Source organism: Haemorhous mexicanus, chromosome 29, assembly GCF_027477595.1.
Source record: "Haemorhous mexicanus isolate bHaeMex1 chromosome 29, bHaeMex1.pri, whole genome shotgun sequence".
Classification (NCBI taxonomy): domain Eukaryota; kingdom Metazoa; phylum Chordata; class Aves; order Passeriformes; family Fringillidae; genus Haemorhous; species Haemorhous mexicanus.
Window position 1 is genome coordinate 3,876,737 of NC_082369.1, and position 24,026 is coordinate 3,900,762.

General features: G+C 44.6%; 1 protein-coding gene across 4 annotated transcripts in view; it reads right to left on the bottom strand.

Annotated features, from left to right (window-relative positions):
• Positions 1 to 3,729: 3,729 nt before the first annotated feature.
• Positions 3,730 to 24,026, bottom strand: part of ARHGEF18 (Rho/Rac guanine nucleotide exchange factor 18) — a 50,891-nt gene continuing 30,594 nt past the window's right edge. For all 4 annotated transcript variants that reach the window (XM_059869636.1, XM_059869635.1, XM_059869638.1 and 1 more), the window contains 18 exons: positions 23,485 to 23,597; positions 23,185 to 23,325; positions 22,480 to 22,730; positions 21,632 to 21,757; positions 20,285 to 20,402; positions 19,188 to 19,436; positions 18,289 to 18,365; positions 16,365 to 16,543; positions 15,923 to 16,014; positions 15,431 to 15,619; positions 14,676 to 14,807; positions 13,571 to 13,686; positions 13,121 to 13,177; positions 12,581 to 12,628; positions 11,550 to 12,017; positions 10,539 to 10,863; positions 8,721 to 8,843; positions 3,730 to 8,628 (listed from right to left, as the gene is read on the bottom strand). In XM_059869636.1, the coding sequence (XP_059725619.1) occupies positions 8,468 to 8,628; positions 8,721 to 8,843; positions 10,539 to 10,863; positions 11,550 to 12,017; positions 12,581 to 12,628; positions 13,121 to 13,177; positions 13,571 to 13,686; positions 14,676 to 14,807; positions 15,431 to 15,619; positions 15,923 to 16,014; positions 16,365 to 16,543; positions 18,289 to 18,365; positions 19,188 to 19,436; positions 20,285 to 20,402; positions 21,632 to 21,757; positions 22,480 to 22,730; positions 23,185 to 23,325; positions 23,485 to 23,597 (2,965 nt within the window). In that variant the 3' untranslated portion in view covers positions 3,730 to 8,467. The remainder of the gene's footprint in view (positions 8,629 to 8,720; positions 8,844 to 10,538; positions 10,864 to 11,549; positions 12,018 to 12,580; positions 12,629 to 13,120; positions 13,178 to 13,570; positions 13,687 to 14,675; positions 14,808 to 15,430; positions 15,620 to 15,922; positions 16,015 to 16,364; positions 16,544 to 18,288; positions 18,366 to 19,187; positions 19,437 to 20,284; positions 20,403 to 21,631; positions 21,758 to 22,479; positions 22,731 to 23,184; positions 23,326 to 23,484; positions 23,598 to 24,026) is intronic.

The following is a 24,026-nucleotide window of genomic DNA, read 5'->3' on the forward strand; positions in this document are numbered from 1 at the left end:
CGGGTGTTCTCAGCTGGGGGAGCGAGCCCCAGCTCTGCTGCTCCCTCCTTTCAATCCACCCCCCTCTCAGGGAAAACCGGCGCTCCAAGCACACCCGGGCTGGGCAGCTCCGCGGTGCCTCCCTGCTGCGGGCAGCAAAGCCAGCCCGGGCTGCACCGCCTCGGTTCGTCCCCCTTCACCTGGCAGAGAGCCCCGTCCTGTCCCTCCAGCTCCACCTCCTCCTGGCAGGAACCAGCTCCCGGCTCCCGGAGTACCCTGGGGAAACCAGGGAGCTTCACTGGTGCGTGCCTGAGCCCTCCCAACAGACCTGTTCTCCCAGTTTGACATTTCCATGCGTGGATCTGCTTCGCTGCCAGGGCCAGGAGGTTCAGGCCAGCTGAGCTGGAGGTGAATTTGGTTTAGAGGTGAATTTGGTTGCTGGGTAGAAATCCTCGTGAATTAATAGAATTCATTTAGAATATCAGCATATCTCAAACCTAAACCTCTCCTAGCTCAGCCCCCCACTTGTGTCTGCACCTCCAGCTGCTGGAGTTAGACCCCAGCCCAAAGTCACACCTGGAAGATGTGATGCCACGTGGGCATGGCAAGGCTCAAAGGCAAAACAATCCAAGTGGGACGTCACTGTCCCATGGCATGCTCCTCTTCTCACACAAAGCTTAGAAGCCACCACAGCCAGAGAAGTCTGGGATCAGACTGACCCACCTCCCTCCTGGCCACAAGACAGACAGACAGGGCTGATTTTAAGGGAATTGCTGCTTGGGTTTGTAGGTGCCTCCTGCTCAGCAGCTCCTGCTGCCAGAGCACCAAGACAGCATTGTAGCTTTTCTTCCTTCCAAGCACAGCAGTGGCTGAGAAATTCCCCTTCCTGGTTAAGATGGGATATGGATCAAGAAAATGTTCTGCAGCACACCCACCTCACATCTAGCAAGGAACTGCTACAATGATAATTCATGGCAGCCCAAGAAAAACAAAGCTTTAATTACACACAGTATGGCTTTGTTCATGACTTCCAATGTTCCAGAAGAGAAAAGGGACATTGCACACCTGAAATTCCCTGGCAGATCTGCATTCCATGTGCAGTCCTCTGGGATGGCTTCAGGTCTAGCAAGACACTGTGCTCCACGCAGAAGTGACATCAGCTGCTGCTCTGACACGGGAGAGGCACAGGCACACTGTGCTGTCAGCAAGGACTTTTCATGGTCTTGTGCACAGGGAATCATGGAATGATTTGAGTTGGAAGGGACTTTAAAGCCCCTCCAGTGCCACCCCTGCCATGGCAGGGACACCTCCCACTGTCCCAGGCTGCTCCCAGCCCTGTCCAGCCTGGCCTTGGGCACTGCCAGGGATCCAGGGGCAGCCCCAGCTGCTCTGGGCACCCTGGGCCAGGGCCTGCCCACCCTGCCAGGGAACAATTCCTGCCCAAGATCCCATCCAGCCCTGCCCTTCCTCAGCTTAAAGCCATTCCCTGTGTCCTGTCACTCCAGGCCCTTGTACAAAGTCAAGGAGCCCCAGAACAAAGTGATGCTGCTCTGTCTGAGCCTCCAGTGCCTGTGACAGTCCCAGAGCTGGGGACCCTGTGACCCTGACCTCCAGCAGTGCCAGCTCCAGGAGGGTTTGGTTCTTATCCTCTGCCAGATCCCACGGGCACAGCAGCAGCAAACAATGTAGGACAGGCCCCACATCCCTCATCTGCTGAGCCTTGGGCTGGCCCCATCGCTGGGATGAGAAATGAAACCGGATTTGAGTCACAGGGCTGAGGGAAGGGAAAGGCAGCAAGCAGCACATTCCCACTGCTGGAGCACACTGTGGAGCCAACATCCTCTGTGCATGTTTGTCCTCGAGCATCTGGCTCGCAGATGAATCCCAGATGCACGTATGGGAACCATCAGCCTTGTCTCACCCACATGAAAGAGGGAGGTTTAGCATAAAGCTGGTCATTGCCGATGGCCTCGGCGTGATTCATGCACAGAAAGAATGTGGTTTGGGTTTCGGGTTAATTAGCTGCAGATTGGGGAGGGAGACAAGGCAGGGCGGAGCCGCCGGGATATCGGTGTGAGCAAGTTAGCAGCTCTGAAGGCACCGCCAGTGTGTCCTGAAGTCACACCCTGCCTGAAATCACACCCTCCTGTCTCACAGGAGTGACAGCCTCACCAGTGCCACTGCCAGGCGAGGTGTTTGCAATCCCCAAGGAATGTCTGCCTTGCTGTTGTGGCAAAAACTGAACGTAGCAACACCTACACACCTTTGAACACGGATGGCTGCAGCAGCACCAAACTTCTAACACATGCAAATTCTGCCCAGGATTTAAACTTGCCTCTGCTGAGCTCTGGGCTGCTGCAGCTGGGCAGTTCCCAGTGGGAATCTGTGCTGCAGGGATCCCTCCTGGCCATGTTAACCCTGGATCTCCCTGATCCAGGCTCCTCTTGCCTTCCTGGAAACAATTCCTACAGGTCTGACATGAAGACAGCTGCACAAGAATGCACTGCAGCTCCCCTTAGCTTCTCTCCTAGAAGCTCCCTCCCTGCTGTCCCCCACAAAACCACTTTGATTCCACTTCTTGCTGCCAAAAAATATTTAGAAATGGACACAGAGTGGCTGGCCTTGCTGTGGTGCCACAGAGACGAGGTCTGGCAGCACAGAGGCAGTGACTGATCTCCAGTGGGCACTGTGGCTCAGCTCCCAGGAGCTCCACAGATGGAGAAATATTTTCCTAAAAAGAGCACAAGCAAAAGCTTCTACACACACTCACTTGGAGATGTCATTCTCTCACATGACAGCCTGCTAGCTCCCATAAAGACCAAATTTTAAACACTGGTCTGTCTGAAGTCTTTGATTATTTATGTATGTGGAAAAGTAGAAAAAAGTTTGTTTTTCCAGTGAAGTTCCAGTTTGCGTCACAACCCAGATGTCACATGCACTTCAGAGGCTGCTTGTTTTACTGACTGCTGCACACAAAGGCCCAGGGACCCCCAAAGCTGCTTTGATAAGCCCCAAAGGCAGTGACAGGCACACCACACCGCTGGCACTGCCACCAACCCTGGCTCGGGACTTTCCCCAGCCCTGGCTGCAGCAGGATTCCGATGGCAAACCCCTCCCTCCTCCTGGAGAGCACCAATCCACGGCCCAGTTCCCCCACTGTCTCCCTGGTTTTGCATCTGTTCTGCTCTCTAGAAACGATTGGAGGTTACAGCTCTTGCATTTGCTTGCCAGCTGTGCCAGCAGTGGGGATTTCAGCAGGAAACTCAGCCTGCTGCAGCACTGGGAAGAGCAGCCCCAGCCAGAGGCTATGGGATGGTGCTGGCAGCAAGGGCTGCCAAACTGGCACGAGCACTAGGGAGAAAGTTTCTATTTTTGTTATCCTTGTTCCAAGTGGGAACCGATACTGCCTGGGACAGAGCCAGGCATGTCTCAGGCTGGCACCATGCAAAGCACCTCCACACTAATGTAAGCAACTTAGCCAAGCTCTCTCTCACCAGCAGAGTTCAGATGTTTGGGAGCAGCTGATCTTTCCCTCAGGTGTTCACCTCACTGCCAAGGGCTGCAGCTGTTTGTATTTCTGCACTGAATACCTCCCGTGCTCTGTCCTCTCCTTTGCAAAAATGTCACAGTTTTGTTCTTGTGGCACATTATTTCTGTCCAGAGTAGAAAACGAGAAGCACGTGAGAAGTGGCAGCTGCTTTGATCTTCATTCAAATAGAAAATGATAAATAATTATATAAAGGCAGACAGTTTTTAAATGTTCTTTTTTTTTATTGCTAGAAGTTGGTTTCAGTCCTATTGCAGCTCTGAAATCCTTCAGTGGAGAAACAATGCAATCATTGTAAAAATCATCATTTGGTGTGCTAAGATCATGTTTACAATTAATCAAGAGTGCACAATTCAACAGAATATTAACATTTAACCATCAACTTTACAAATAAAATAAAGACTACAAAGATGTTGCTACTGCAGTATCAACAGTAAAGGAAATATTTACAATGTTTACACCCTAACGAAAAAACAAAACCAAACTCTTCCCCAACAAAATGGTCAATTTAACCATGGACCATGATTATTTATTAAATCTTTACAGTGCAAGGTGGGCCTAGAAACCAGACCTAAGACTAAAGAGTGTCAAGAGAGTTCACAGCTCTGAGTGAGATGCACACAGTTATGCCAACAGGATCTACACCCATGAGAGATCTCCTTCTGGCTACAGACAGAAATGGAATTTGAAATCAACTTTTCTAAAGTGCTCCAATTTCTTTCAGTACAAAAATATAAAAAACTGATTTATAAACATGGCACAAATGTTATGAACCGGAGCTCACACATGCTGTTTGAAGAGGAAGGTGCTGATGGAGGATGATGAAGTCGCCAGTGGTTACGAAGATGTTGGGTCTGGTCTCGAAGAGAGAGCAGGGGAAAGGCTTTGCTTTGCCTACAGCACTTGTGTAACCTGGCATGCAGATCTGCTTCCTGGTAAATGTGAGAACTGCTGGGGAAGACAACAAAATCTCCAAATTCCCTTGCATGGGGGGCACAACACACAGGGACTCCACTGAGCAGCACCGGGGAGCCTCAGCTCCCATTCCGCAGAGTTAGAAGTAAAATGAAATAAGTATTTTTAACCCTTTCCTAGTTTAAGTTTCGACTCTCATTGTAAATGCAAATGACAAACACCAAGCTCCATGTATGCAGAATCATCTGACCACTACTCAGAAAGACAAAACTGCCTGCAAATTATTTAGAATGACTCCTAGCTGTGCAGGAAGGCGAGTACCTGGATGAGCAAGCGTCTCTAGGAACACCAATTCTTCTGCCTCACGCTGGGGGGATGAGCAGCGATCCCAATTCGTGGGACATGCCACAGCTACAATCCACAGACAGCACAGTTAAAAACTAGGGAAGCATCCACAACACACACAGGGCAGCTGTGCTCAGCACTAGTGGCCATGGAGGCATCCTCAGCCTGGAGCACGGAACCTCCACATTCCAGATGGGAAGAGGAAGAGGAAGCCTCCTTAACACCAGAGTTCAAATTGAAATCAGAACCATAGAAACAGCCTCTACATTGCAACACCACAATACTGAAGGACAAACATGCTGATAATTTTAAGGCTGTGACACCAAGCAAACAGGGCGGCAGTTCAAAGCTCGTGCTGGCATTTCCTCCACACCCCAGCTCAGAAAGAAGCCAAAAGGCACCTGGGAGGCACAGAATTTTGAACTGTCTAATCCTCAGAAATCACTTAAAAGGAAAGTTTTAGCTGAAGTGATCAAAAAGTCCAATAGGAAGGATGTAACTCAGAATCAATAGCAGGTTACTTAGCCCAGGACACGGCAGTACTTTGCAAACTAATTCACCTAGAAGAGTTCTTTCCTAGGAAGAAGATTTGAGTGAAGAGTCCAAAACCAGTTCACTCAACTGGAGTGATTTGTTAACAATCTCACAGATTCAGTTTTGCACAAGTGAAGAGACCCACGATTCATTTAAAGAAAGTCATATTCATTAAAAGAAAATAATTCACTTGCTTCCCTCAGCCATCCACGGATCCCCTGCCCACACTCTGGCAGCAATGAGGTATCACAGCACCTGCTAATTCCCAAAGCCTCTCCAGGCTGACCCAAGTGACAGAAGACACCATCTCTGCTCAGGGTGCAAACAGGTTTTGTAAAGGAGCTGCAGCCAGACACGTGCACTGAGGACAGAGAATGACTTCTAAGGTCATTTCTCAGCTACAGATTGAAGACCCATATTCCAAGGAGCTTTTGGAGTTTGAGCCAACAGCCTGGCCTGCCACAGGCCATCTGTTAACAGCCAAAACTTATTTCAAGCACTGCTGACAAGAAGTATTCAAAAAGTTAATGTTAAAGATAAAACATTAAAATAAATAGGGTCACACTGCAGACTTTATGTTGCACATGTCACTGTTGTCTATTCAAATTTGTCCATTGCACAGAAGAAGAAAGCAACCAGTGAGCTGCTCCAGCCCTTCCAACACTCCCTCCCATACTTTTGGACAGGCACAAAATAAACCTAAATAAATGTTTCCAAAATTTGCTTCCAAGCACCCAAACTGACATCCCTTCTTGGCTGAGATGATTTAGTCCACTGATGCAACCTAGCTTTGGGCTAAAACTCCTAAAAACCTGGTAATTTAAGGCAGTGGGGGCACTGAGTTTTCACTAGGAGCAGCCCAAACCACAGCATGAAGGAGAGAACATCCTGTGCATTCCTGCTGCTTCCCTGTGTGCTTCCAGGGGAAATTCCAGGGGGCCAGAGTCTGCACATCACCCAGTGGAAAAATCAGTGCCAGTCCTACAGAGCTGCTGGATCCCACACTGCTGCATGGATCAGGAGTTACACTGATTTTAAGAATTCCCCTCCATTCCAAACTAGCTTTTCAGAATGCAAAAACTGAATATGGAGTGGAACTCTGTTCTAATCATCAAATATATGATATCCCAAAACTACCAAATCACCTGTGGAGCAGTCCCACTCTCTTTCCTGCTGACAATCACTCCAGGTTCTGCAATGCTGCTGATGTACTAAGCAGTCCTTTGGTATTAAAGCCAAGTGTGTCCAGTTTCACTTGTGGGGGGCTGGGGAGGCATCCCCAATCCTGTACTGAGCCATTGAGTTTGGAGTTCCCTCTCAATGAACCCAGTGCCACTGTCTCAGGTTTGTAGCAGCACCACTCAGCTAAGAAAAAGACCCTTAAACCCAAGAACTGTTCCAGCAGGAGTGCTTGTCCCTAAGACCTACTCAGTATTTTGTAGCTTATCTTTCCCCTTTCTTAAATTTCTTGTCTGAAGGCAATAACCCAAATTATCACCATGTGAAAATATAAACTGCTGCTGTTTTCTGCTGAAAATTATTGATAAAGTTTCTTGCACTGTAACTACTGAAATAATTTTAAAACTTTCAAGCAAAGAGAAGTTATGGCCTTAAAGACATCACTAACATCATACAGGGCCTAATCACAGGGACAGCTCAGAGGAGACTGGCAAACACCACTGGATCCCCTGCGATGAGACTGGATGGAGAACTGATCAGACCTTCCATCCACTGCTGCTAAAATCACTTTAAATCAGTTAAAGGTATTAAAAAAAGTTATTATCAATCATGTCCTGAAAGGTATTAATCCAAGATTTTAAGCTTTGAGATCCTGATTCCTTTAATTCTGTAACAATACCCCTAAACAATCTCTCCTGTGCATCATTATCTGACCAGTCACACTCAACACACACCAGAACACACATCCTTGGGTGAGGGTGGGAAAAGAATCCGGGACACAGAGTGAAAAACACAACACAAAATGACTGTGCAAATTACTACAAAGGGAAATAATGCCTTTTTGAGCAGAACACTTAATGTCACCACCATTCTATGATCAAGAACTGACCCATTTCACAAGAGGTATCAAAGCTGGTTTAGCTGAAAGCAGCTAAACACAGGTCTAGCTAAGAGTATTTTTTTATTATAATTATTTTTAATTCTAAAACCAAACAGTTCTTATTCCCTTCATTCCTAACACGATGCTACAGAGAAGTCTCTGCAGCAACAGCAGCTTTGATATCTTCTGGTACTGGGAGTATTGTCCCAACAAATTAACAGACAAACAAAGGATGCAGAAAACAGGATTAAACAAGACAATAAATTACTGCATTTGAACACTTCTTAGACATGTCTTCAGCAAAGAACTAAATCCAAGTCTCTAAGTTCATTCTGAACCAACTGAGGAGTTTGCCTGGGAACCTGTACTGCTGTCCCCAACAGGGAGACAGGGTCCCAGTGATGCTGGTGGCCAATGAAATGTGCATTCAGTCCAACTCTTCATCATCACTGTGAATTCTCACACGTCCAACCCTTCTCCTCCACAAACAGGTGGAGCTCCTGCCCCTTGAAGATGCTGTCAGAAGCTCACCTTACCTTCTCTTCCACTGTACCTGGCCACGGGGCTTGTACCACAGGGTTCACAGTGCCTGGCACACCTGGCTGGGAGGGGACTGGCTTGCTGTCACCTGGTTACCAACACACAACCCATTACTGAACTGGACCTGGGAAAACAGATTTAAAAATTTGCAGCCATTTTGGGGCCTACCACTAAAACTTTTTACATAAAAATCTGGGTGGTTCAACATCACCAATAACAATTTGCAAGATGGTGCCCATGAACAGTTACATTCTCCAAAAAGAGCACATTACAATAAATGTCAGAATTTTAACATGCTCTGAATTGATATAGCCATGCCATGTGTCAACACACTGGAGAATTTAAAAGCAAATTGTTACTACTGTGCCCTCATTCTGAGCTGCTGGCAGAGAAGCCAACAAAGCAGGACAGTAATCCTGGTCTGGTCCTTGCTTGTGGTAACTGGGCAGGGATCAGAAGACATCCACGTCGGGTCTCCATCACCGTGCACACTGGGGCCTGAGTTCTTGAAACAGTGTGTCAGGTGATTCATCTTCAAATGCAAACAATTAGAAGAAAATGACATCTTCTTTGCTGGTATCATCTTGCACATTCAACAGACTGGGCTGAGAGGGCACCAGAGGCTGAACCTGAACGTTATTGGGCTTGAAGAGGGTCGCTGAGGCAGATGAAAGTGCTTCTGGCTGAGCATCTGTAGGGCCATACAGTTCTAGAGGGGAAAAAATGGAAGAAGACATATTCATGACACTGCAGAGAGAGCCTGAGGCACTTCCATGGACAGGCAAGTTGGCCAAGGCATACCTGGCTGGAATGCAGTGGTCTGGCTGCTTGGGAGGGATGGGCTCGCTGACCTCCTGCCTCTCAGGACAGCCTCCTCTCGTCCAGCAAGCCTGGGGGGAAGCAGCTGCTTCTGATCAACAGAGGCTGAAGAAAATATTTCATTTATTAGTACTGAGGTGAGCAGCACTTCACAAATGTCACTGCCTCACGCTGGGGCCACTGTACTGACACCTTCACACACCCAAGAAAGCTGCAAAACCACAAAGAGCTGGTGCTACTGACATTTTCTCTTCAGCTGTTTAAACTACGAATACTTTTCCTTGAGACTTCTAGTTCAGTTACTGGCAGACCCTAACAATCTCAGATTTAAAACCAAGTATCACCAAGTACAGCAGAGAGAGAAAAAAATCTTTATAGAATTCAAATAGCAAATGGCCATTTGTGCTACTTCTAACACGCAGAGCTGTGATGAACTTTTGTCTCTGCTCTCCATCTGTCTCACAGCTGCTCAGCAGCACAGCCCACTGATTCTGGTGTTACAGCCTCCCAGTTTCTTAGTTTCAACAATGAAAGCAGTTCATAAAATAGCTATTCTGGATCTAAAGAACTTCTCTCTTTCAGTACACATTCCTTACATGCCACAAAACCCAAATTCAGAGCATTTTTGCCTCTGGTACAGAAAGTTTTGTTCCATTTTATTCTAAGATCAACACATGGGAATAACAAGCATGAAGCCCACTAATGCTCACAAGAGAACAGAGACCAATATATTAGTGGTTTATACCTTTCATATAAATTACAGAAAAACACTTTAAGTCCATTTCCACTGCAGAGACCATTATGTAAGAGCTATTAGAAATAAACTGGGGAGATGTGGCATTAGAACTTTATATTACCAGCATTTGGCATGCAGGGTAAGAGGATACAGGCTTCATTTATGTGCAAAACCATAAGCAAGTTTGCAAAAGCACTAAACTTTATGCATGACAGAGACAGATGTTTCTGCAATAAGCCAAAACCACTCCCCCTGATCTCCCTCTGTCAGGTTTGGCCCTGAGTCCTCTGTGGCAGTGCAGAGTGATGGACAAGCGTGCCAAGTCTGAATCTGGCACAATGCTAAAAAGATAATTTTGTAACTTAAAATTACAGGCCATTCCCCTAGGCTGGCAGTGGGGCTACTTTAAGTGGCAGAGATAAAAGGGTTTTGAGTGAGTCTGTCACTGGCAAAGATCACTACTCCAGTACCCAGCAGTTAGAAGCAGAAATTACACCAGGACAGGGTGACTGCATTTTTACTTGCTTCTATTTGTGACAAAATTAGCCCCTTTCAACTCTACAACACACACAGCATCTCAATTTTGGCCTGGAGATCTGTATTTAATGACTGACTGGTGCTAAGAAAAGCACTGCATTCGATGTCACTACAACTCTGGACAGACTGCAAGAAAAGGCTAAGCCAGCCTCAAAACATTTCGCTCATGCACAACAGCTTCCTTTTTTTTTTTTTTTTATTTTGCTCTTTTTCTTTAACACTACAGTTAGACAAGAAGATTTTGCATCCAGGTTTAGAACCTCTCACCACAATTCTGTTCTGTTGGAATACACACCTCTGTTTTCAGCATTATCCCTTTGGCTTATATTTCCAATTCAAACATATAGACATGGAACTCCTAACAGGATTTTAGGAGGTTAAGAGATTTTAACTGCAGCAAACACACTAATAACTTGCAGCATATTAATTTCTGGGTTTCATACAGAGGTTTAATTGCAGGGTCCTGTCTCCCTGTGATCCTGGTGGAGATCAGAAATGTATTTAAACGGACTTAAAAAAACACATACCTGAACTGTCTGTCCTATGAGATGCTTTGCTCTTGCCACCTTTCTCCTTGCTTCCTTTTGTGAAGGTGGCCAGCTTGGTGGGGATCTGCTGCTGGACTGCAGCTGGTTTCTGGATCTGGTTGGTTGCACTCAGGAGATGAATTGGCACTTCATTCTTCAGGGAGGGCCGGGTCTCCAGGGTGGTGCTGTCCCTGCGCGCCAGGTCCGGCCGCTCCAGGAACTCCAGCCCGGCCACCGAGCTCACTCTCACTGAGGATTTGGAGCCAGCTGCAGATGGTTCCACCCCTTCTCCATTGAAGCTGATGGAATGACTGATCATCTGGCTCTGCAAGAGGAAAAAGGCATTCTAAGGCAAACGGGGATTTTCAGCCTCTCCTGCACAAGGAGAGACCATCCCCAGCCCCAAGGGCATGAAGCACTTCCTAGTGCAAAGCAGAACAGGAAGACAAAGCCTAAAGGCTCCTGGGGAACAGAAAGAAGAGCAAGGTGTAAGTCCTTGGAGACTGAAAAGAACATCAGCAGCTCCAAACTGCTTAACAGTGCACCTAGGAAAGAGCAGACTGCACAGAGTGATGACAGAGCAGAGAGAAAGCAGGACTTTCAGAAAGTTTCAATGAATCAATTTAATCAGACCTCCAAATTTCTGTTCAAAGTACAAGAAATGTTTTTAGAAATCAACTGTACAAAATGCTGCTGACGTAGCACAGCTTCTGCAATCAGACAGTTCCTGAATTTGGAAACTACTTAGCCAGCCACAACTGAAAATAACTTATTCTTTATTTCTATCTTTTTAAAATATATTCTCATTGCCAGACATCTGGGTGGAATTTCACAGACACTGGGAAACTGCCAAGCTCTGGTCTCTCTGAAAGTAGCCATCACCAGCTACTTCAGATGATGGTTTGAGGAGCCCATCAAAAGGCAAGAACAGGCTGGTGCTGCAGCAAGTGCAACCTTCATCCAGAAGCAAGCAGGTTAACAGGAACAAAACTGAGAAAACCAATCCCCCACCTGGCCCATTTCTGGGGAGAAGGTGCCTGACACTGTGTTCTGCTTCTTCAGCTTCTTTTGCTGATCCAGGCGCTCCCTCTCCTTCTCCACAGCTCTCTGGGCTTCCCTCAGCCTCTCCAGGTCGTGCTGGTAGGCCTCCCTCTGCCTCTCCAGCTCTTCCCTGTCCTGGCTCAGCCTCTCCCGCAGCTGCCGCATCTCCTCGGCGCGCTCCTGCAGCTGCGCTTCCTTGAGCTCAAATTCCCTCTGCTGCCGGCTCTTCTCCCGCTCCAGGCGCTGCTGCTCCAGCTTCAGCTGGCTCTGGAGCTTCTGGACGTTCATCAGCTCTTCCCTCTGCTTTTCGAAGTTCCGCTGCTTCTCCTGCTCCAGCAGCAGATTCCCCCGGGTGGACTGCAGCCGGTACTGCTTCTCCCGGTCTGCCATGGTGGCTCGCTGCACCTCGATGTAGCTGTCCTGCTGAGATATCACAGCCTGCAGGGGATAAAAGTGCAGCATGAGGCAGCCAGGTTTAAAAAACATGCACAGCTAAGCAGGAGACAACAGCATCTAGCAGGTGAGGTTAGAGAGCCTTTTTCTTCCACAGCATATCTTAATTCCAGCTCGTACAGCCCATGGTGACTGACACAATATTGAAGATGGCCAAGCAAATGAATTATGCTTATGTGTGAAACAGGATATTTCTTGTACCTAGAATTGTTACTCTGAATCAAACCAGTCAAAATATTGCTGATTACAAGGTAACAGTAAAAACAACTAATTCATACACACCTGTATGAACAGTGAGCACAAAGAGCAGACAGAGCTCAAAGCAGGAAAAGAATTAAGTGAGCAGGAAAAAGGAAATAATTACTTAAGACAACAGCTCTAACACTTCCTCCAAAATACCAGGCAGAGTTTCCTTGAGTCTCAGGTCTAAATTCTGCACTTCACTCCAGCTTTAGGGGATATTTTCAAGGTAGCTCCTCTCCACACCTGCATAAATTTTATTACATTTAATGCCTAACTAATCTCTTGGATAGTAAATAGTGGTTTACCTGAAGACTGAAGAGCAACTGCAACAGCGTCTGTATCCTATGGACAAGCTGAAGAGGAGGAAAAAACATTAGGCACTTGAGCAGAACTCTGTTTTGAGGCTTTAGACTTTTAAAAAAATTTTTAGCAGTGAAAATAATCCATGGTATTTGTACAAAAAGACACACAATGGAAGCATGGCCACCAGAGTACTCTAGCACAGCAAAAGCCAATATGCAGGCACAAGGAGTTTCAGTTTATCATCCTTGTGCAGATGTGAATCAGTGCCCAGCAAATCCCCCTGGGATTCCACAGTGACATCTTCATCATCTTTTCTTCACCTGAACTCTTTAACCATCACTTCCTCCCACGCCCCAGAACTGAATCACTGCACAGGTACAGACCTCGCAGGGATTCAGAGGCAAGTTTGGCCAGTGAGCTGTTAATGTGCTGGGTTCCACAGACATTACAAACACTGAGTTTTGGAGGTGGTTTGATTTCATATGCTATTATTAGACTATGGCTATTTGCCATTGGATTTCTTCACATCAGAAATAACATACCTGAGACTCTACGGTGGGCTGAACACCACTGCTGTCATCCAGCCTCGTCCCATCACTCTGTAAGGGAGACAAAACCAACATTTGTGCTAGGGACACTTGCTGGGCACTGAAGTGCTGCCAGAAAGGGCTGGGATTGCTCCCATGCACTGAAGGACATATATCAAAAATCCTGAGCTCATAAGCCAAGCTGAAACAGCAGTGTGGTGATTAAAGCTGTGTTAATGGGACGGCATCAAACGAGCAAATGGAAAACTGAATTATCTTGCCTCTCAAGTGCTGAGCTACCAAGTTGCCCCACAAAACATCCTTATTAGAGCCAAGTAATTTTACAGACAAAGCTGCTCCAGTCCAGCCCTGCCAGCTATGGCAACTTTGTGAGATTTGTTCTGCACCACTACCATGATGAGAAACACAAGAAAAAGCATTTAAATCCTCATAAACTCAACGTACAGTTTGAGATCCTTCTTCTGCATCAGAAGAGGGGTCATGGAGTTGCACATCTGAACTCAGTGCAGGGCCTCTCCAGTCCCACTGCCTCTGGTCACCACCACTGTTCTTCCTGCCACCTGAAAGAGGAGAGGAGTATGAGGAGCTCACACCAGCACAAGGCCTGGGATAACTCAGTGAGTGCCAGAAAAAGCAGAAAAACATGGTGACTTTGAACCAAAATGCAACTGCATAGCTACTCCATGCTGATCCCAACTGGAAGATCAGGCAACAGTGACACACAGGGCTGCTCAAAAAAGTTTAAAAACTTGAGAAGACCGGGTTAAGATAAATAGGGAGGGTAAGTTCAAATTACGTTACACTATTTTAAGTGAAGCAACCACAATGTCTGCATGAAAATAATCAGCTCCCAGAATTGCAAGTTCATGACATGGAATACTGGTCAGCAGGAATATTGCAGTCACTGCAGCACCACTGTGAGAGTGGTAGGAGGTAAGGGGAGAGGGACCCCTCTTGTAAAAAGTACATGACAGCTGTATGGAGCCTTCCAGAGACATCAGAAAGTGCTCTAGAGATTAACAACCAGTGAAATAAGGGCCATTCACTTTTTCAATTAATGCATGAAGCAAAAATAAAGATAAATAGTATTTGGTCTTTCCTCTTATTTCATTAATTAACTGATAAATCATCTGTGTCAAAAGAACAATTTATATTATCTAAGGATTCAGCAAACCTCTAGTGACTGTGCAGATACAAAGTGGAAAAAAGTGTTCATGACATAATGAAAGCAGACAGCTGAATTCAAATTTTCTAGGTTTTCAGGCCAGGCTTATTTTTTTTTAAACAAAATTAAAGTTCTGCATGGAATTGTGGTAATTATAAAGAATGGGTTACAGTAATGCCCTTAGCATAACACAGAGAGCCCTACTCTGCTCTCTAGTGTTGGTATCAGGAGCAAAAGATCCAACATGCTGGAGATTTGCTCAGATCTTCCTTTGCAGAGCCTGGTGAAGCATCCTTATATGAGAGCCTCAATTCTCTGTTCTTATTGTCTGTACAGTAATCACAGTAAAAAGATCAGAAAAATTCTGAGTGTTCACTTTCTTACTTTTACTTGAAATTGAAGGACTACTGTCATATCCTCCAAAGGTCTCTGCTCTCCGGGGGAGTCCTGAGCCATCCTCAGGCTGACAGGATGCACTGCCAAAGTGAGTGAAGATAAAGTCCTGGAGATTTTCAGCTGGGGAAGAGGAGAACATGTCATGTAAACAGCCATGTCTGTGCAGCAACACAAGTTATCATGCTAATGAGTCCACTCTAAGTTCAGGCGGTCTGAGATGTCCTCCAGTACAGATGAATTTTCCTTTGTGAGTAGCTCTGCATGACAGGCTCTTCATATGAACATGAACTCCTCCTTAATTGCAAGTTAAGATTATCAAGCTTTGAGTGTTTGTTTTTTCTTTCCTTCTTTTAAATAGAAACCATGTTTGGGCTTATTTTCTTTCTAAACAAACTATCTTTAGACAGGCTGTTTTTAATAGATAACCCTCCTATAATATTACATTTCAGGACTGTGTGTTATTAGAGCACTCTGTTACCCTTTCTGAACAGACTCATCCTAAGATTCCATTGGTTGATCCTTAAAAATAGAACAATCTAAGCTGTGCAGGTCTTCTACCTAAACCCACAAATGCACTTCACCTTTCTTGCAGGTTGGTTCTGGGAACGAGGAAGTCTGACCCGTGTTACATAAAAGCATTATGTTATTACAGGATGATTTTCAGGGCCTGTACTTAGATCTTGGGTGCTTATCCCCACCCCAGCACCTGAGTGAATGCCCACACATTCCCACATTCCATTCACCTTCAGTCACTGCAGACTTCAGAATTGCCTCTCCTTGCAGATTCTCTGAGATATCCCCCCGAAGAAGCAGCCTGGCTCGGGATCCTTGGGAATGGTCTTCAAAGCCATTCACCTCAGACATTTCCAGATAAATCTGTTGCTTCTCAGTGAGACTTTGCAGAATCAGGTCATCTTTCATGTTCAAACGCTCTGAAGAAGAAACAAATTCAGTCCTGCCTTCCTTGTCACTGTCACAGGAGTGTGTTCAGTTTGGGAGATTATCTTTGATTTTATGGCCAGAGCATCAAACGCAGAGATATAATTAACAGTTAAGGAGAAAACTTATGGAGCAGACAAAGCTTATGAGACTTCTTTAGCCACTATTTCTACAGAGTCTTACACCACCTTGAAAGACATATGAAGGAGAAACTTGATCTTGATAAAGAATTAGACAGCCATAAATCATAAATAATGCTGAGAAGCAGCTTGTAGAATATATAACTAAGTCATTACCTTGAAAATCTTTTAACTTTGCAGCTCTTGCTTCAGCCAGCCTCCTCTCTGCTTCAGGTTCATTAAATGTACCTCCTTCCTCATCAGGACAGCTGTCCAAAGGGAAAGACAGATTTATGTTTGATTTGCAGGTGAGATAATTTAAAACCAGCTCAGGATTCAACTCGAAGCTTTTGCCTCAGTTGTGGTTTATCCTGGTTGTCAAATCTTCCTCCCTTTTCCATAACCCTGTTGCATTTGACATCAGTGAGTGTTAAAAGTCTTTGACTAGTTTTTATTTCATCTTTATCAGTGGTTTCTTCCCAATGAACACAAACAGAATTGCATATTGAAGTCTTACAAAGGAAGTTTAAGGAGAGTCAAAAGGATTTTAAAGATAAATTTACACCTGTGAGTAGAAGACAAGCAAGAAATCAGGCTCCTGCTTTTCCCCCTCCCTTACCTCTCCACAGCCCTGCGGATGTGTGCCATCCAGGAATTCCTCTCCTCCTTGGAGCTGGTGTGAATTTCATACATTTCTGGTCCTTTCAAGGAAGCACTAATTAAGAACATTGCCTTTTCCTCATTAGCTACCTCTCTCACAATCAATTTTTGCAGTGAGATAACTGGTGGCTTAGAGTCCTGTAAAATAAAAGACAGTGCAGTAGCTGTGGTCTTTAGGAATTGTGTTTCCTAGCTGTCCCCCTTCCTGTTTATCCAGAGCCACCAGGAGCTGTAACATCATGAAATAACTCTGACCTTTTCACATGACACTTCTGAAGTTGTCATTTGACCAATGAAAACATGGAATGAAGAATATGCATGTCAGAAACAAGAGGTCTTGATACCTGATTGAACATAAAGCCTGTGTCAATTTAAAGATTCCTGCTGAGTCCCAGGAGTCAAGAACAGGCTCAAAAAATTTTGCTCAAAAGGAGACAACCACAAAATTTGAAAAAGAAAACAAAAACCTTAATGACACACTGTGAAGTGAAAGGAGAAAACAAGATGAAGTGTTAGAGATTTTAAGTTGGCTGCAAAAGAAATAAAACAGAGGTGTTAGAGGGTGTCAGGCCCTGATAAAAATGACACCAGGTGACAGGTAGTGTATTGTATAATGAGGATTAACTGGATTAGCTGTCAGCCTTTGCAGTGAAAACACATTTACAGGAGGGATATTAGTTACTAAAAACCTGTCTAGGCTTCCTACAGCAGAGCTCCAACATATGCAGCCTAGAAAGTTCCTTCCCAGGAAAAAGCAGCACTTTGTGACTGCTGAACCTTCACAGAATAATCTAGAGCCATGATAAGAGAACTGAAGTGTGAAGCAAACACCAGGAACAGCAGCTTCTGCCAGCTTCTCTGAGCAGCTGTACTGCAATTCCAGACACCAACAGAGGTCACTGGAAAAACAGAATCACTGAGCAGATCCATTTGCTCCCTCACTTGATTTATTTATGGAGAACTGATATTAAATTTCAAATGAACTGTATATCTACAGAGATGCAAAAAAATTGGTCAGACTCTAAGTGTAGAGCACGTTTCCAGAGGGGGGAAAAAAAAATCCACCACACAGCACCCTGTTCTGTGCATTAGGAGAAGGGTAATTGAAAAGCAGTTGTTTGTACAGCCCTGAGGTCACCAAAATAGCTTTTGCCATTAGAATTAATCAGCTCTAATGTTAATGTTTTGAAAAAAAAAAATACATCCAAGAAAACAATTACATAAAAGAGTTTCTCTGTTACAGGTTCTACAACAGCCATCAGTGAACTAGATCAGGACAAAATGTTCAAATCAACTTCTCTGAGGACACCTGTGGAAATGCCCTAGAAAAGCAAGTGAATTCACTGAATGTTCTGGAGTGCTGCAGCAATCTGCATTCAGTGCTTATTCCATGTATTTCAGGAAAGTTCTCTGCCCCTGGTAAATCTCAGGGCACTATGACCACAGTTAGCATGTCCCTAACTGAGATGGCAGACTCTTTCCCTGCACACTGAACAGAAGCAGGATTTATCTGCAAGTTTTTCAAAGCACAGTTCTAGCATGTGCTGTCCATGACACTGTGTACAAAATCTCAGCCTAACAAGTTCAGTGAAAGTCACAGCACAAGAAGAGGAACAGTGAAAACCATGGGAGATGTGGCAGCTACAACTGGCCAATGCAAGGAAATACTGGTTTGCACTGGGAGAGTGAGGAAAGATTCAATAAGTACCAGAACTGCTTCAGAAAAAGTGATTCCATAATACTTGGCTGATTTATTCACTTAATTTTCTTCCTGAACCACCTATAGCAAGTATCTAACATCCCTAATTGTGTTTCTTCTGTAGTTACTGTCACTTTCATAAATCCTCAAAGTGCATGCATTAAATAAAGAGAACAATACCTACCACGGATGCAAACGTGTATTTTTGGTCCTTTTCTTGTAAGAGCAACAGTACATCAGTGAGCAGGACTGCCAGAATATCTACAGTAACAAAAGAGACAAAAAGGGGAAAGGAAGTGATATTTCAAAGCAGAAAGACCAGTCCAGACTCAAAAATCACTTAACTTTTATTTCCTGCAGGCTAGGGAATAGCATGTCACCATTTGCAGTATTTGGTCTGTTACTGCCTTCCACCTGGGCTGGCCCCAGCCAGGCTGCACCATGCAGCACCAGCTGATTTAAACAGAGCCCATTTAAAGCTTGAGAACACCCACACACACATCCTACACATGGACTCCAGCACCCCAGAGGGAACACATCTCTCTCAACAGCAGATTCTTCTGGAACTGCAGCCATTCAGGGCCCACCTACTCCTGGCTGCACTTTCTGTGCCACTGAAGCTTCTTCTTGAGCACTTGAGCAATGAAGCTGCTCCAGCATTCCCTGATGGCCACTGCTTTGATTTTCTGGCAAATGCAGAATGAAGTGTCACGCGGCTGACATGACACAGGTTCTGCAAAGTGTGAAGCAGAGCTCGCACAAGATAATGCCTTTCCACAGGAGACTAAGTCAGGATGACTCAAAGCTTTGTCATCCATCTGAAGACTTCCCTCTTGAATTGGGAAGCAGACCAGCCAGATAATAAGCAAACAGAATAAGGAACTTATCATGCACCATTACAGAGATGCTTATTGGACAAGCCAAGAATAGAACAAGTGCTATTTCCTCCAATATCCTATTAAACAAGCAGGTTATTGTCATCTTATTTTATACCCAATCGATCAGTAATAAACAGTTACTAAAAAAAAACCCCAACATAAATCTTGTTTCCCAGTTGTGTTTGTGCCCTTGCTGGTGCTGTACCTTTCAGCCTCCCTGATGCAGCTTTCCAGTACAGCATCCCATCCAGGAGGAGCCTCCTCTGGCCCATGTCATCCTTCCTGAACAAAAGCCCATTCTTGCATTTCCCAGATGATTTCAGCTCCATTTTGTGCATGATCTCCTTGAGTCGCTGCCCCTTCTCACACTCGTTTACCATGGCATCTACATGGCTGATGGTGTCCTTAATCAAACCAAGGGCCTGGGTCAGCTCCTCGTAATCTCTAGTTCCAGCTAAGGGAAAAGAGAAGCAGTCAGCCACATTTTCAACTCTGGAATACAAGACATGAGCCATCCAAATGTACTTTAGCATAAGGGTTCCATACTGGACACCTAAGAGTATTTTCTAAGAAAAAAAAATTTATTTAAAAAAGTTATTATTTAAAATTTTATTTTTATTTTACTATAAAATTTTATTTTATTTTATTAAAAATGTTATTTATTTAAAAATAAAATATAATAACCTAAAGCTCTGAAAAGGTAATGAACCAACAGGCGTAACTACTACGGGTTTGTGGCTGCAGACTTTAAATGCTTCTCTTCTCCTCTGAGGAGAGGCTGGGAGAATTGGGATTGTTCAGCCTGGAGAAGAGAAATTTCAGAGTGATCTAAGTGTGGCCTGAAGGGAGCCTACAGGAAAGATGGAGGGAGACTATTTAACAAGGGCCTGGAGTGACAGGACCAGAGGGATTGGCTTTAAGCTGAAGAAGGGCAGGGTTAGATGGGATATTGAGAAGAAATTCCCCACTCTGAGGGTGGGGAGGCCTGGGACAGGGTGCCCAGAGAAGCTGTGGTTGCCACTGGGCTCCTGAAGCATCCAAGGCCAGGCTGGATGGGGCTTGGAGCAACCTGGGATAGTGGCAGGTGTCCCTGCCCATGGCAGGGGGTAGAATGAGATGAACTTCAAGGTCCTTTCCAACCTAAACCATTCTGTGATTCTCTTGACCCTCTGAGGTGAGACTGATCTGGCATCATCAGCCAACAGAGAAGTGAAAAGCAGGTAACAGCCTGAGTTAAGAACATGCAAAACACGGCAGAGAAAGGACCACAGACAACTGTGAGGCTTGCAGGAACCATCCCACCTTCTGTGTTCTGAATGATCCGCTCCACCAGCACCGGGTACTTGGTGATGCGCTGGGTGACCAGGAGGATGCACTCCTGAACACCCAACCTCCTCACGATGGAACAGTTCCCAATTTTCTAGAAAACAAGAGAAACTCGTCACACCCGCTGTGCATGGTGCTCTTCTAACTCCCTCTCCATTCACATGCCTTCTGCCCCAAAACACTTCTGCACATTAGACACAGCACCATGAAATTAGCTGCACTCTTATACTAAAGCAACACTCCTGATAGCATTCAAAAATTGCCCTTATTACTGGAAAATACCTTAGGTACTGTTTTCAACTACTGTTAACTAAATGTGGAGTCAATCAGGGAAACTTCCAAATCTGAACTGTCTGACTGCCTGTTGCTAACTGATCACACTTTATAACAGGGTCAGACCTTAAATACATAGAAAAGTTCTGTGGTTTCAAAACCAGACCCAACCATCTACCAGTCAAATTAGATCAATAATGAAGGAATTCAGTGTTTATTTTACCACTGTATGCTCCCCAATAGCCTGACCTACAGAAACACATTCCTGTTCAGAAAGGGAGGACTGTAAAGCACCAGTTAATCTGACTGCAGGTGCAGCACAGACCTGGCAGCAGGAGAACACAGAACCAAGATCTTTCTCTACAAGGACTGAAGCTGCATGTTTCAAAACTCTGGTCACTTTTTTAGTTCCCTGAAAGTGAAGGGCTCTCACTTTAAAGGTGCCTGGCTAAGACGAGCTGTAAGTACAGAGCTAAGCTGGAAAGTTCACACAGTATCACTTACTGGTGACTGGAAAATGAGAATATTTAGGCCTCTGCAAAGCCACCTGAGATTCAGGTTACAGCTTCCACTTGGGCTGTGTCTCTCCAGCCCTTCCTATTACCTGCATGTTAGAGTGTGCAGCAAACCACCCTGGAGCCAATCTTCTGCCTTTGGAAAGGTGATGGCGTGACAAAACCTGACTAGGAGTCCCTGCTTTTTCTACAGCAGCTCATCAACAGCATTTATCATTGATTTAATTTATTAACAAACCAATTTATCCTGATGGCCACACAGCAGGACAGAGCCCTGAATTGAGCAAATACTCTATTCCCCAGTCCTGGGTGCTCTCAAGAGCCTGCCTCAAATGTAACACTTCCTAATTGTGGTTTTGTCTCCAAGCAGCTCAAAAGATCTAAAATACAAGAAGCTCACAACCCACCAAATAATGAGAATATGCCTCTAACCCTGCTCATTCACATTTGAGGGATCTTCAAGTACAAAACAAAGCCCAGTGCAGTGAAGTATATTTTGCACAGTCAGAATAGGAGACTTCTGGTTACTGTTTACCTTTATTAAGTTTTGGAACTTCTTATTGCTTTGGAGCAGGTCTTTGTAATGGCTGACAGCTTCATTGTGTCCACAACAGAACACACCATATTTTTCTTTCATTCTCTCCCCATTTTCACCTGAAAACTAATTGGAAATAGAAGAATGAAAGACACGAAGCATTCAGAGTAAACCTACCTATACTATAAACTCCCAGTCTAACATGGTTTCTAAAACATTTCTCCTGTATTTCAATTTCTTCTGTACCAGAAATGAGACATCTATGCAGTGTGACATATGAGGGTTTGGAATACCAAAAGATAACCAAATATTATATGATGGTTGTAATTATGAGAATTTTTAAAAAGGATTTCTGGATCTCTGCACTTAAAAGGTCTGTGAACTGTAAAAGCTGAATGGCAAAAAAAAAAAAAAAAAAGTCATGATATATGATAGAAATTGCTGCATCCACTCCATGCCAGAATGGTGCTAAAGGTGCCATTAGTTCAAAGGATCCTGACTGTATTTTTAAAAGATCAGAATGAAGAAGTCTGGCTTTATCTGAATGAGAGCCAAGTCTAGAATGGACACTAGGAATATGTTACCTTACTCTTGGAATAAATGAAAAATAGAACCAAACAAGTCACATATCCCACAAGGTACACATGTGCATACTCAAAGAACATTTAATAACCATTTGATGTTACTTGTGACTAGATATATTCCTGGGAGTCGTGCTCCCACATTAACTGGGAAGAGAACCATAAACCCAGGATGAAATCAATCTTTGCATCACATAACTTTACCCTCACAGGTAGCTTTTTAGAGGCTTTCTAGTGTCAAGATCATTGGTAGGATTTAATTCACACCTGTTTCACCAAGAGGTCTCCAATGTTCTGGATTATATAATTTCTGTCACTGCCTTCTTCCAAGGATTCCTTCCGTCTCTCCTTCAGCTGGAGCAGGAATTGCCCGTGCATCTCCAGCAGCTCATCCACACAGGGAAAGAGCTTGTTGATGACTGCATTTGAGAACTGCAGCTCCTCTCTCATGGCTCTGGAGTACACCTTCAGCATTATTTTCAGTGTCCTAACGTGGTGCATTTCAGTCTGCATTAGTTCTGGGCAAGGTGAAATACAGAAATAAAATCAAAAGTCATTTATATGCTATGCAGTGAGCAGGGAGACAGAAGAGCAGGCTCTGAAAGCCACAATCATCTTCTTCACTACAGTCTTTGCATCACTCATGTGAAGCTCTTAAATTTGCCTTGCTAATGTCCCAACCCAGCAGTGACTGACCCTACTTATTTAAGGACATCTCCCAGTGGCAGCTGGGCTGTTCTCTAATTGTACAGCTGGGCTTTGCTGCTTACAGAGCCCTGCTGAAACCCACGGGGTGCTTAAAGGGATTCACACAAGGAATTACACACATTAATGCAGGTAACACACTCAAAAACCTTCACTCAGTTTTCAAGCACCAGTCAAAATGGGAACCAACAAAAATGATTTCTGCTTTGTATCACAACAGTGGCACGATGAAGTAGAAAAAGTTTTAAGAATAACAAATACTCTTACCATAAATGACATCTTGCCTCTTTATAACATCTTTCCTTTGCCTTTTTGCATAAGGCTGTTCCACTGCAACACTCCAAGACTCTGCCTCAAACTCATGAGCATCTGTTTCTATTTCACTCCGGAGGGACACAGAATATGCATCTAGACCAAAAGCACATTCAATTTCAAGTATTATTAAACTGTTTCTCACCATATCCCTGTTTACCATCAGTAACAACAAGGGGAAAAACACCTCAATGCTGCTTTTAAACCCAGGGGAGAAGTTGCATAACAATCCTGAAAAGCACAGAAATTCCATACCTTCCAGAAAAATGGAGTCTGCTGTTGAAGGTGCAAGCGAGATAACGTCATCTGAAGTCTGCTTAAATTTTACAAAGCCTGAATCCCCTTCATCCATGTCTCCTGAAATTAGCCTAAATGGCCAAAGAAATTAGACCAGAACAATTAAAATAAAATAAAAAAATCCAACTTCTTCAACAAGCATCTTCCTTAAACTATAGTGCAATTATCTTACACTAAATAAATAAAAGATATCACTGCACTCTTTCAACAGTTAAATTAATTTAGCAACTCCAACGCTGAAATACTGCAGTTTAATTAGAACAGCATGAGCAAAGCTTGTAACTTCTGGTATGACAGTTTACAAGGACATCACCTGGTGACAAGCCACAGCCAGTTCAGAGTACAAAGGGCACTTTCACTGGGAAGGGAGTATAACTGGGGCACATCAAAAGTAAATAGCTACTTAAAACAGCAGATAGCCTTGAGTTTGCCTACTATTTTAATGAAAGTATTCAGCAATTTAAAACACTGCTGCCTCCTACACCAGCCAGCACCAGCCC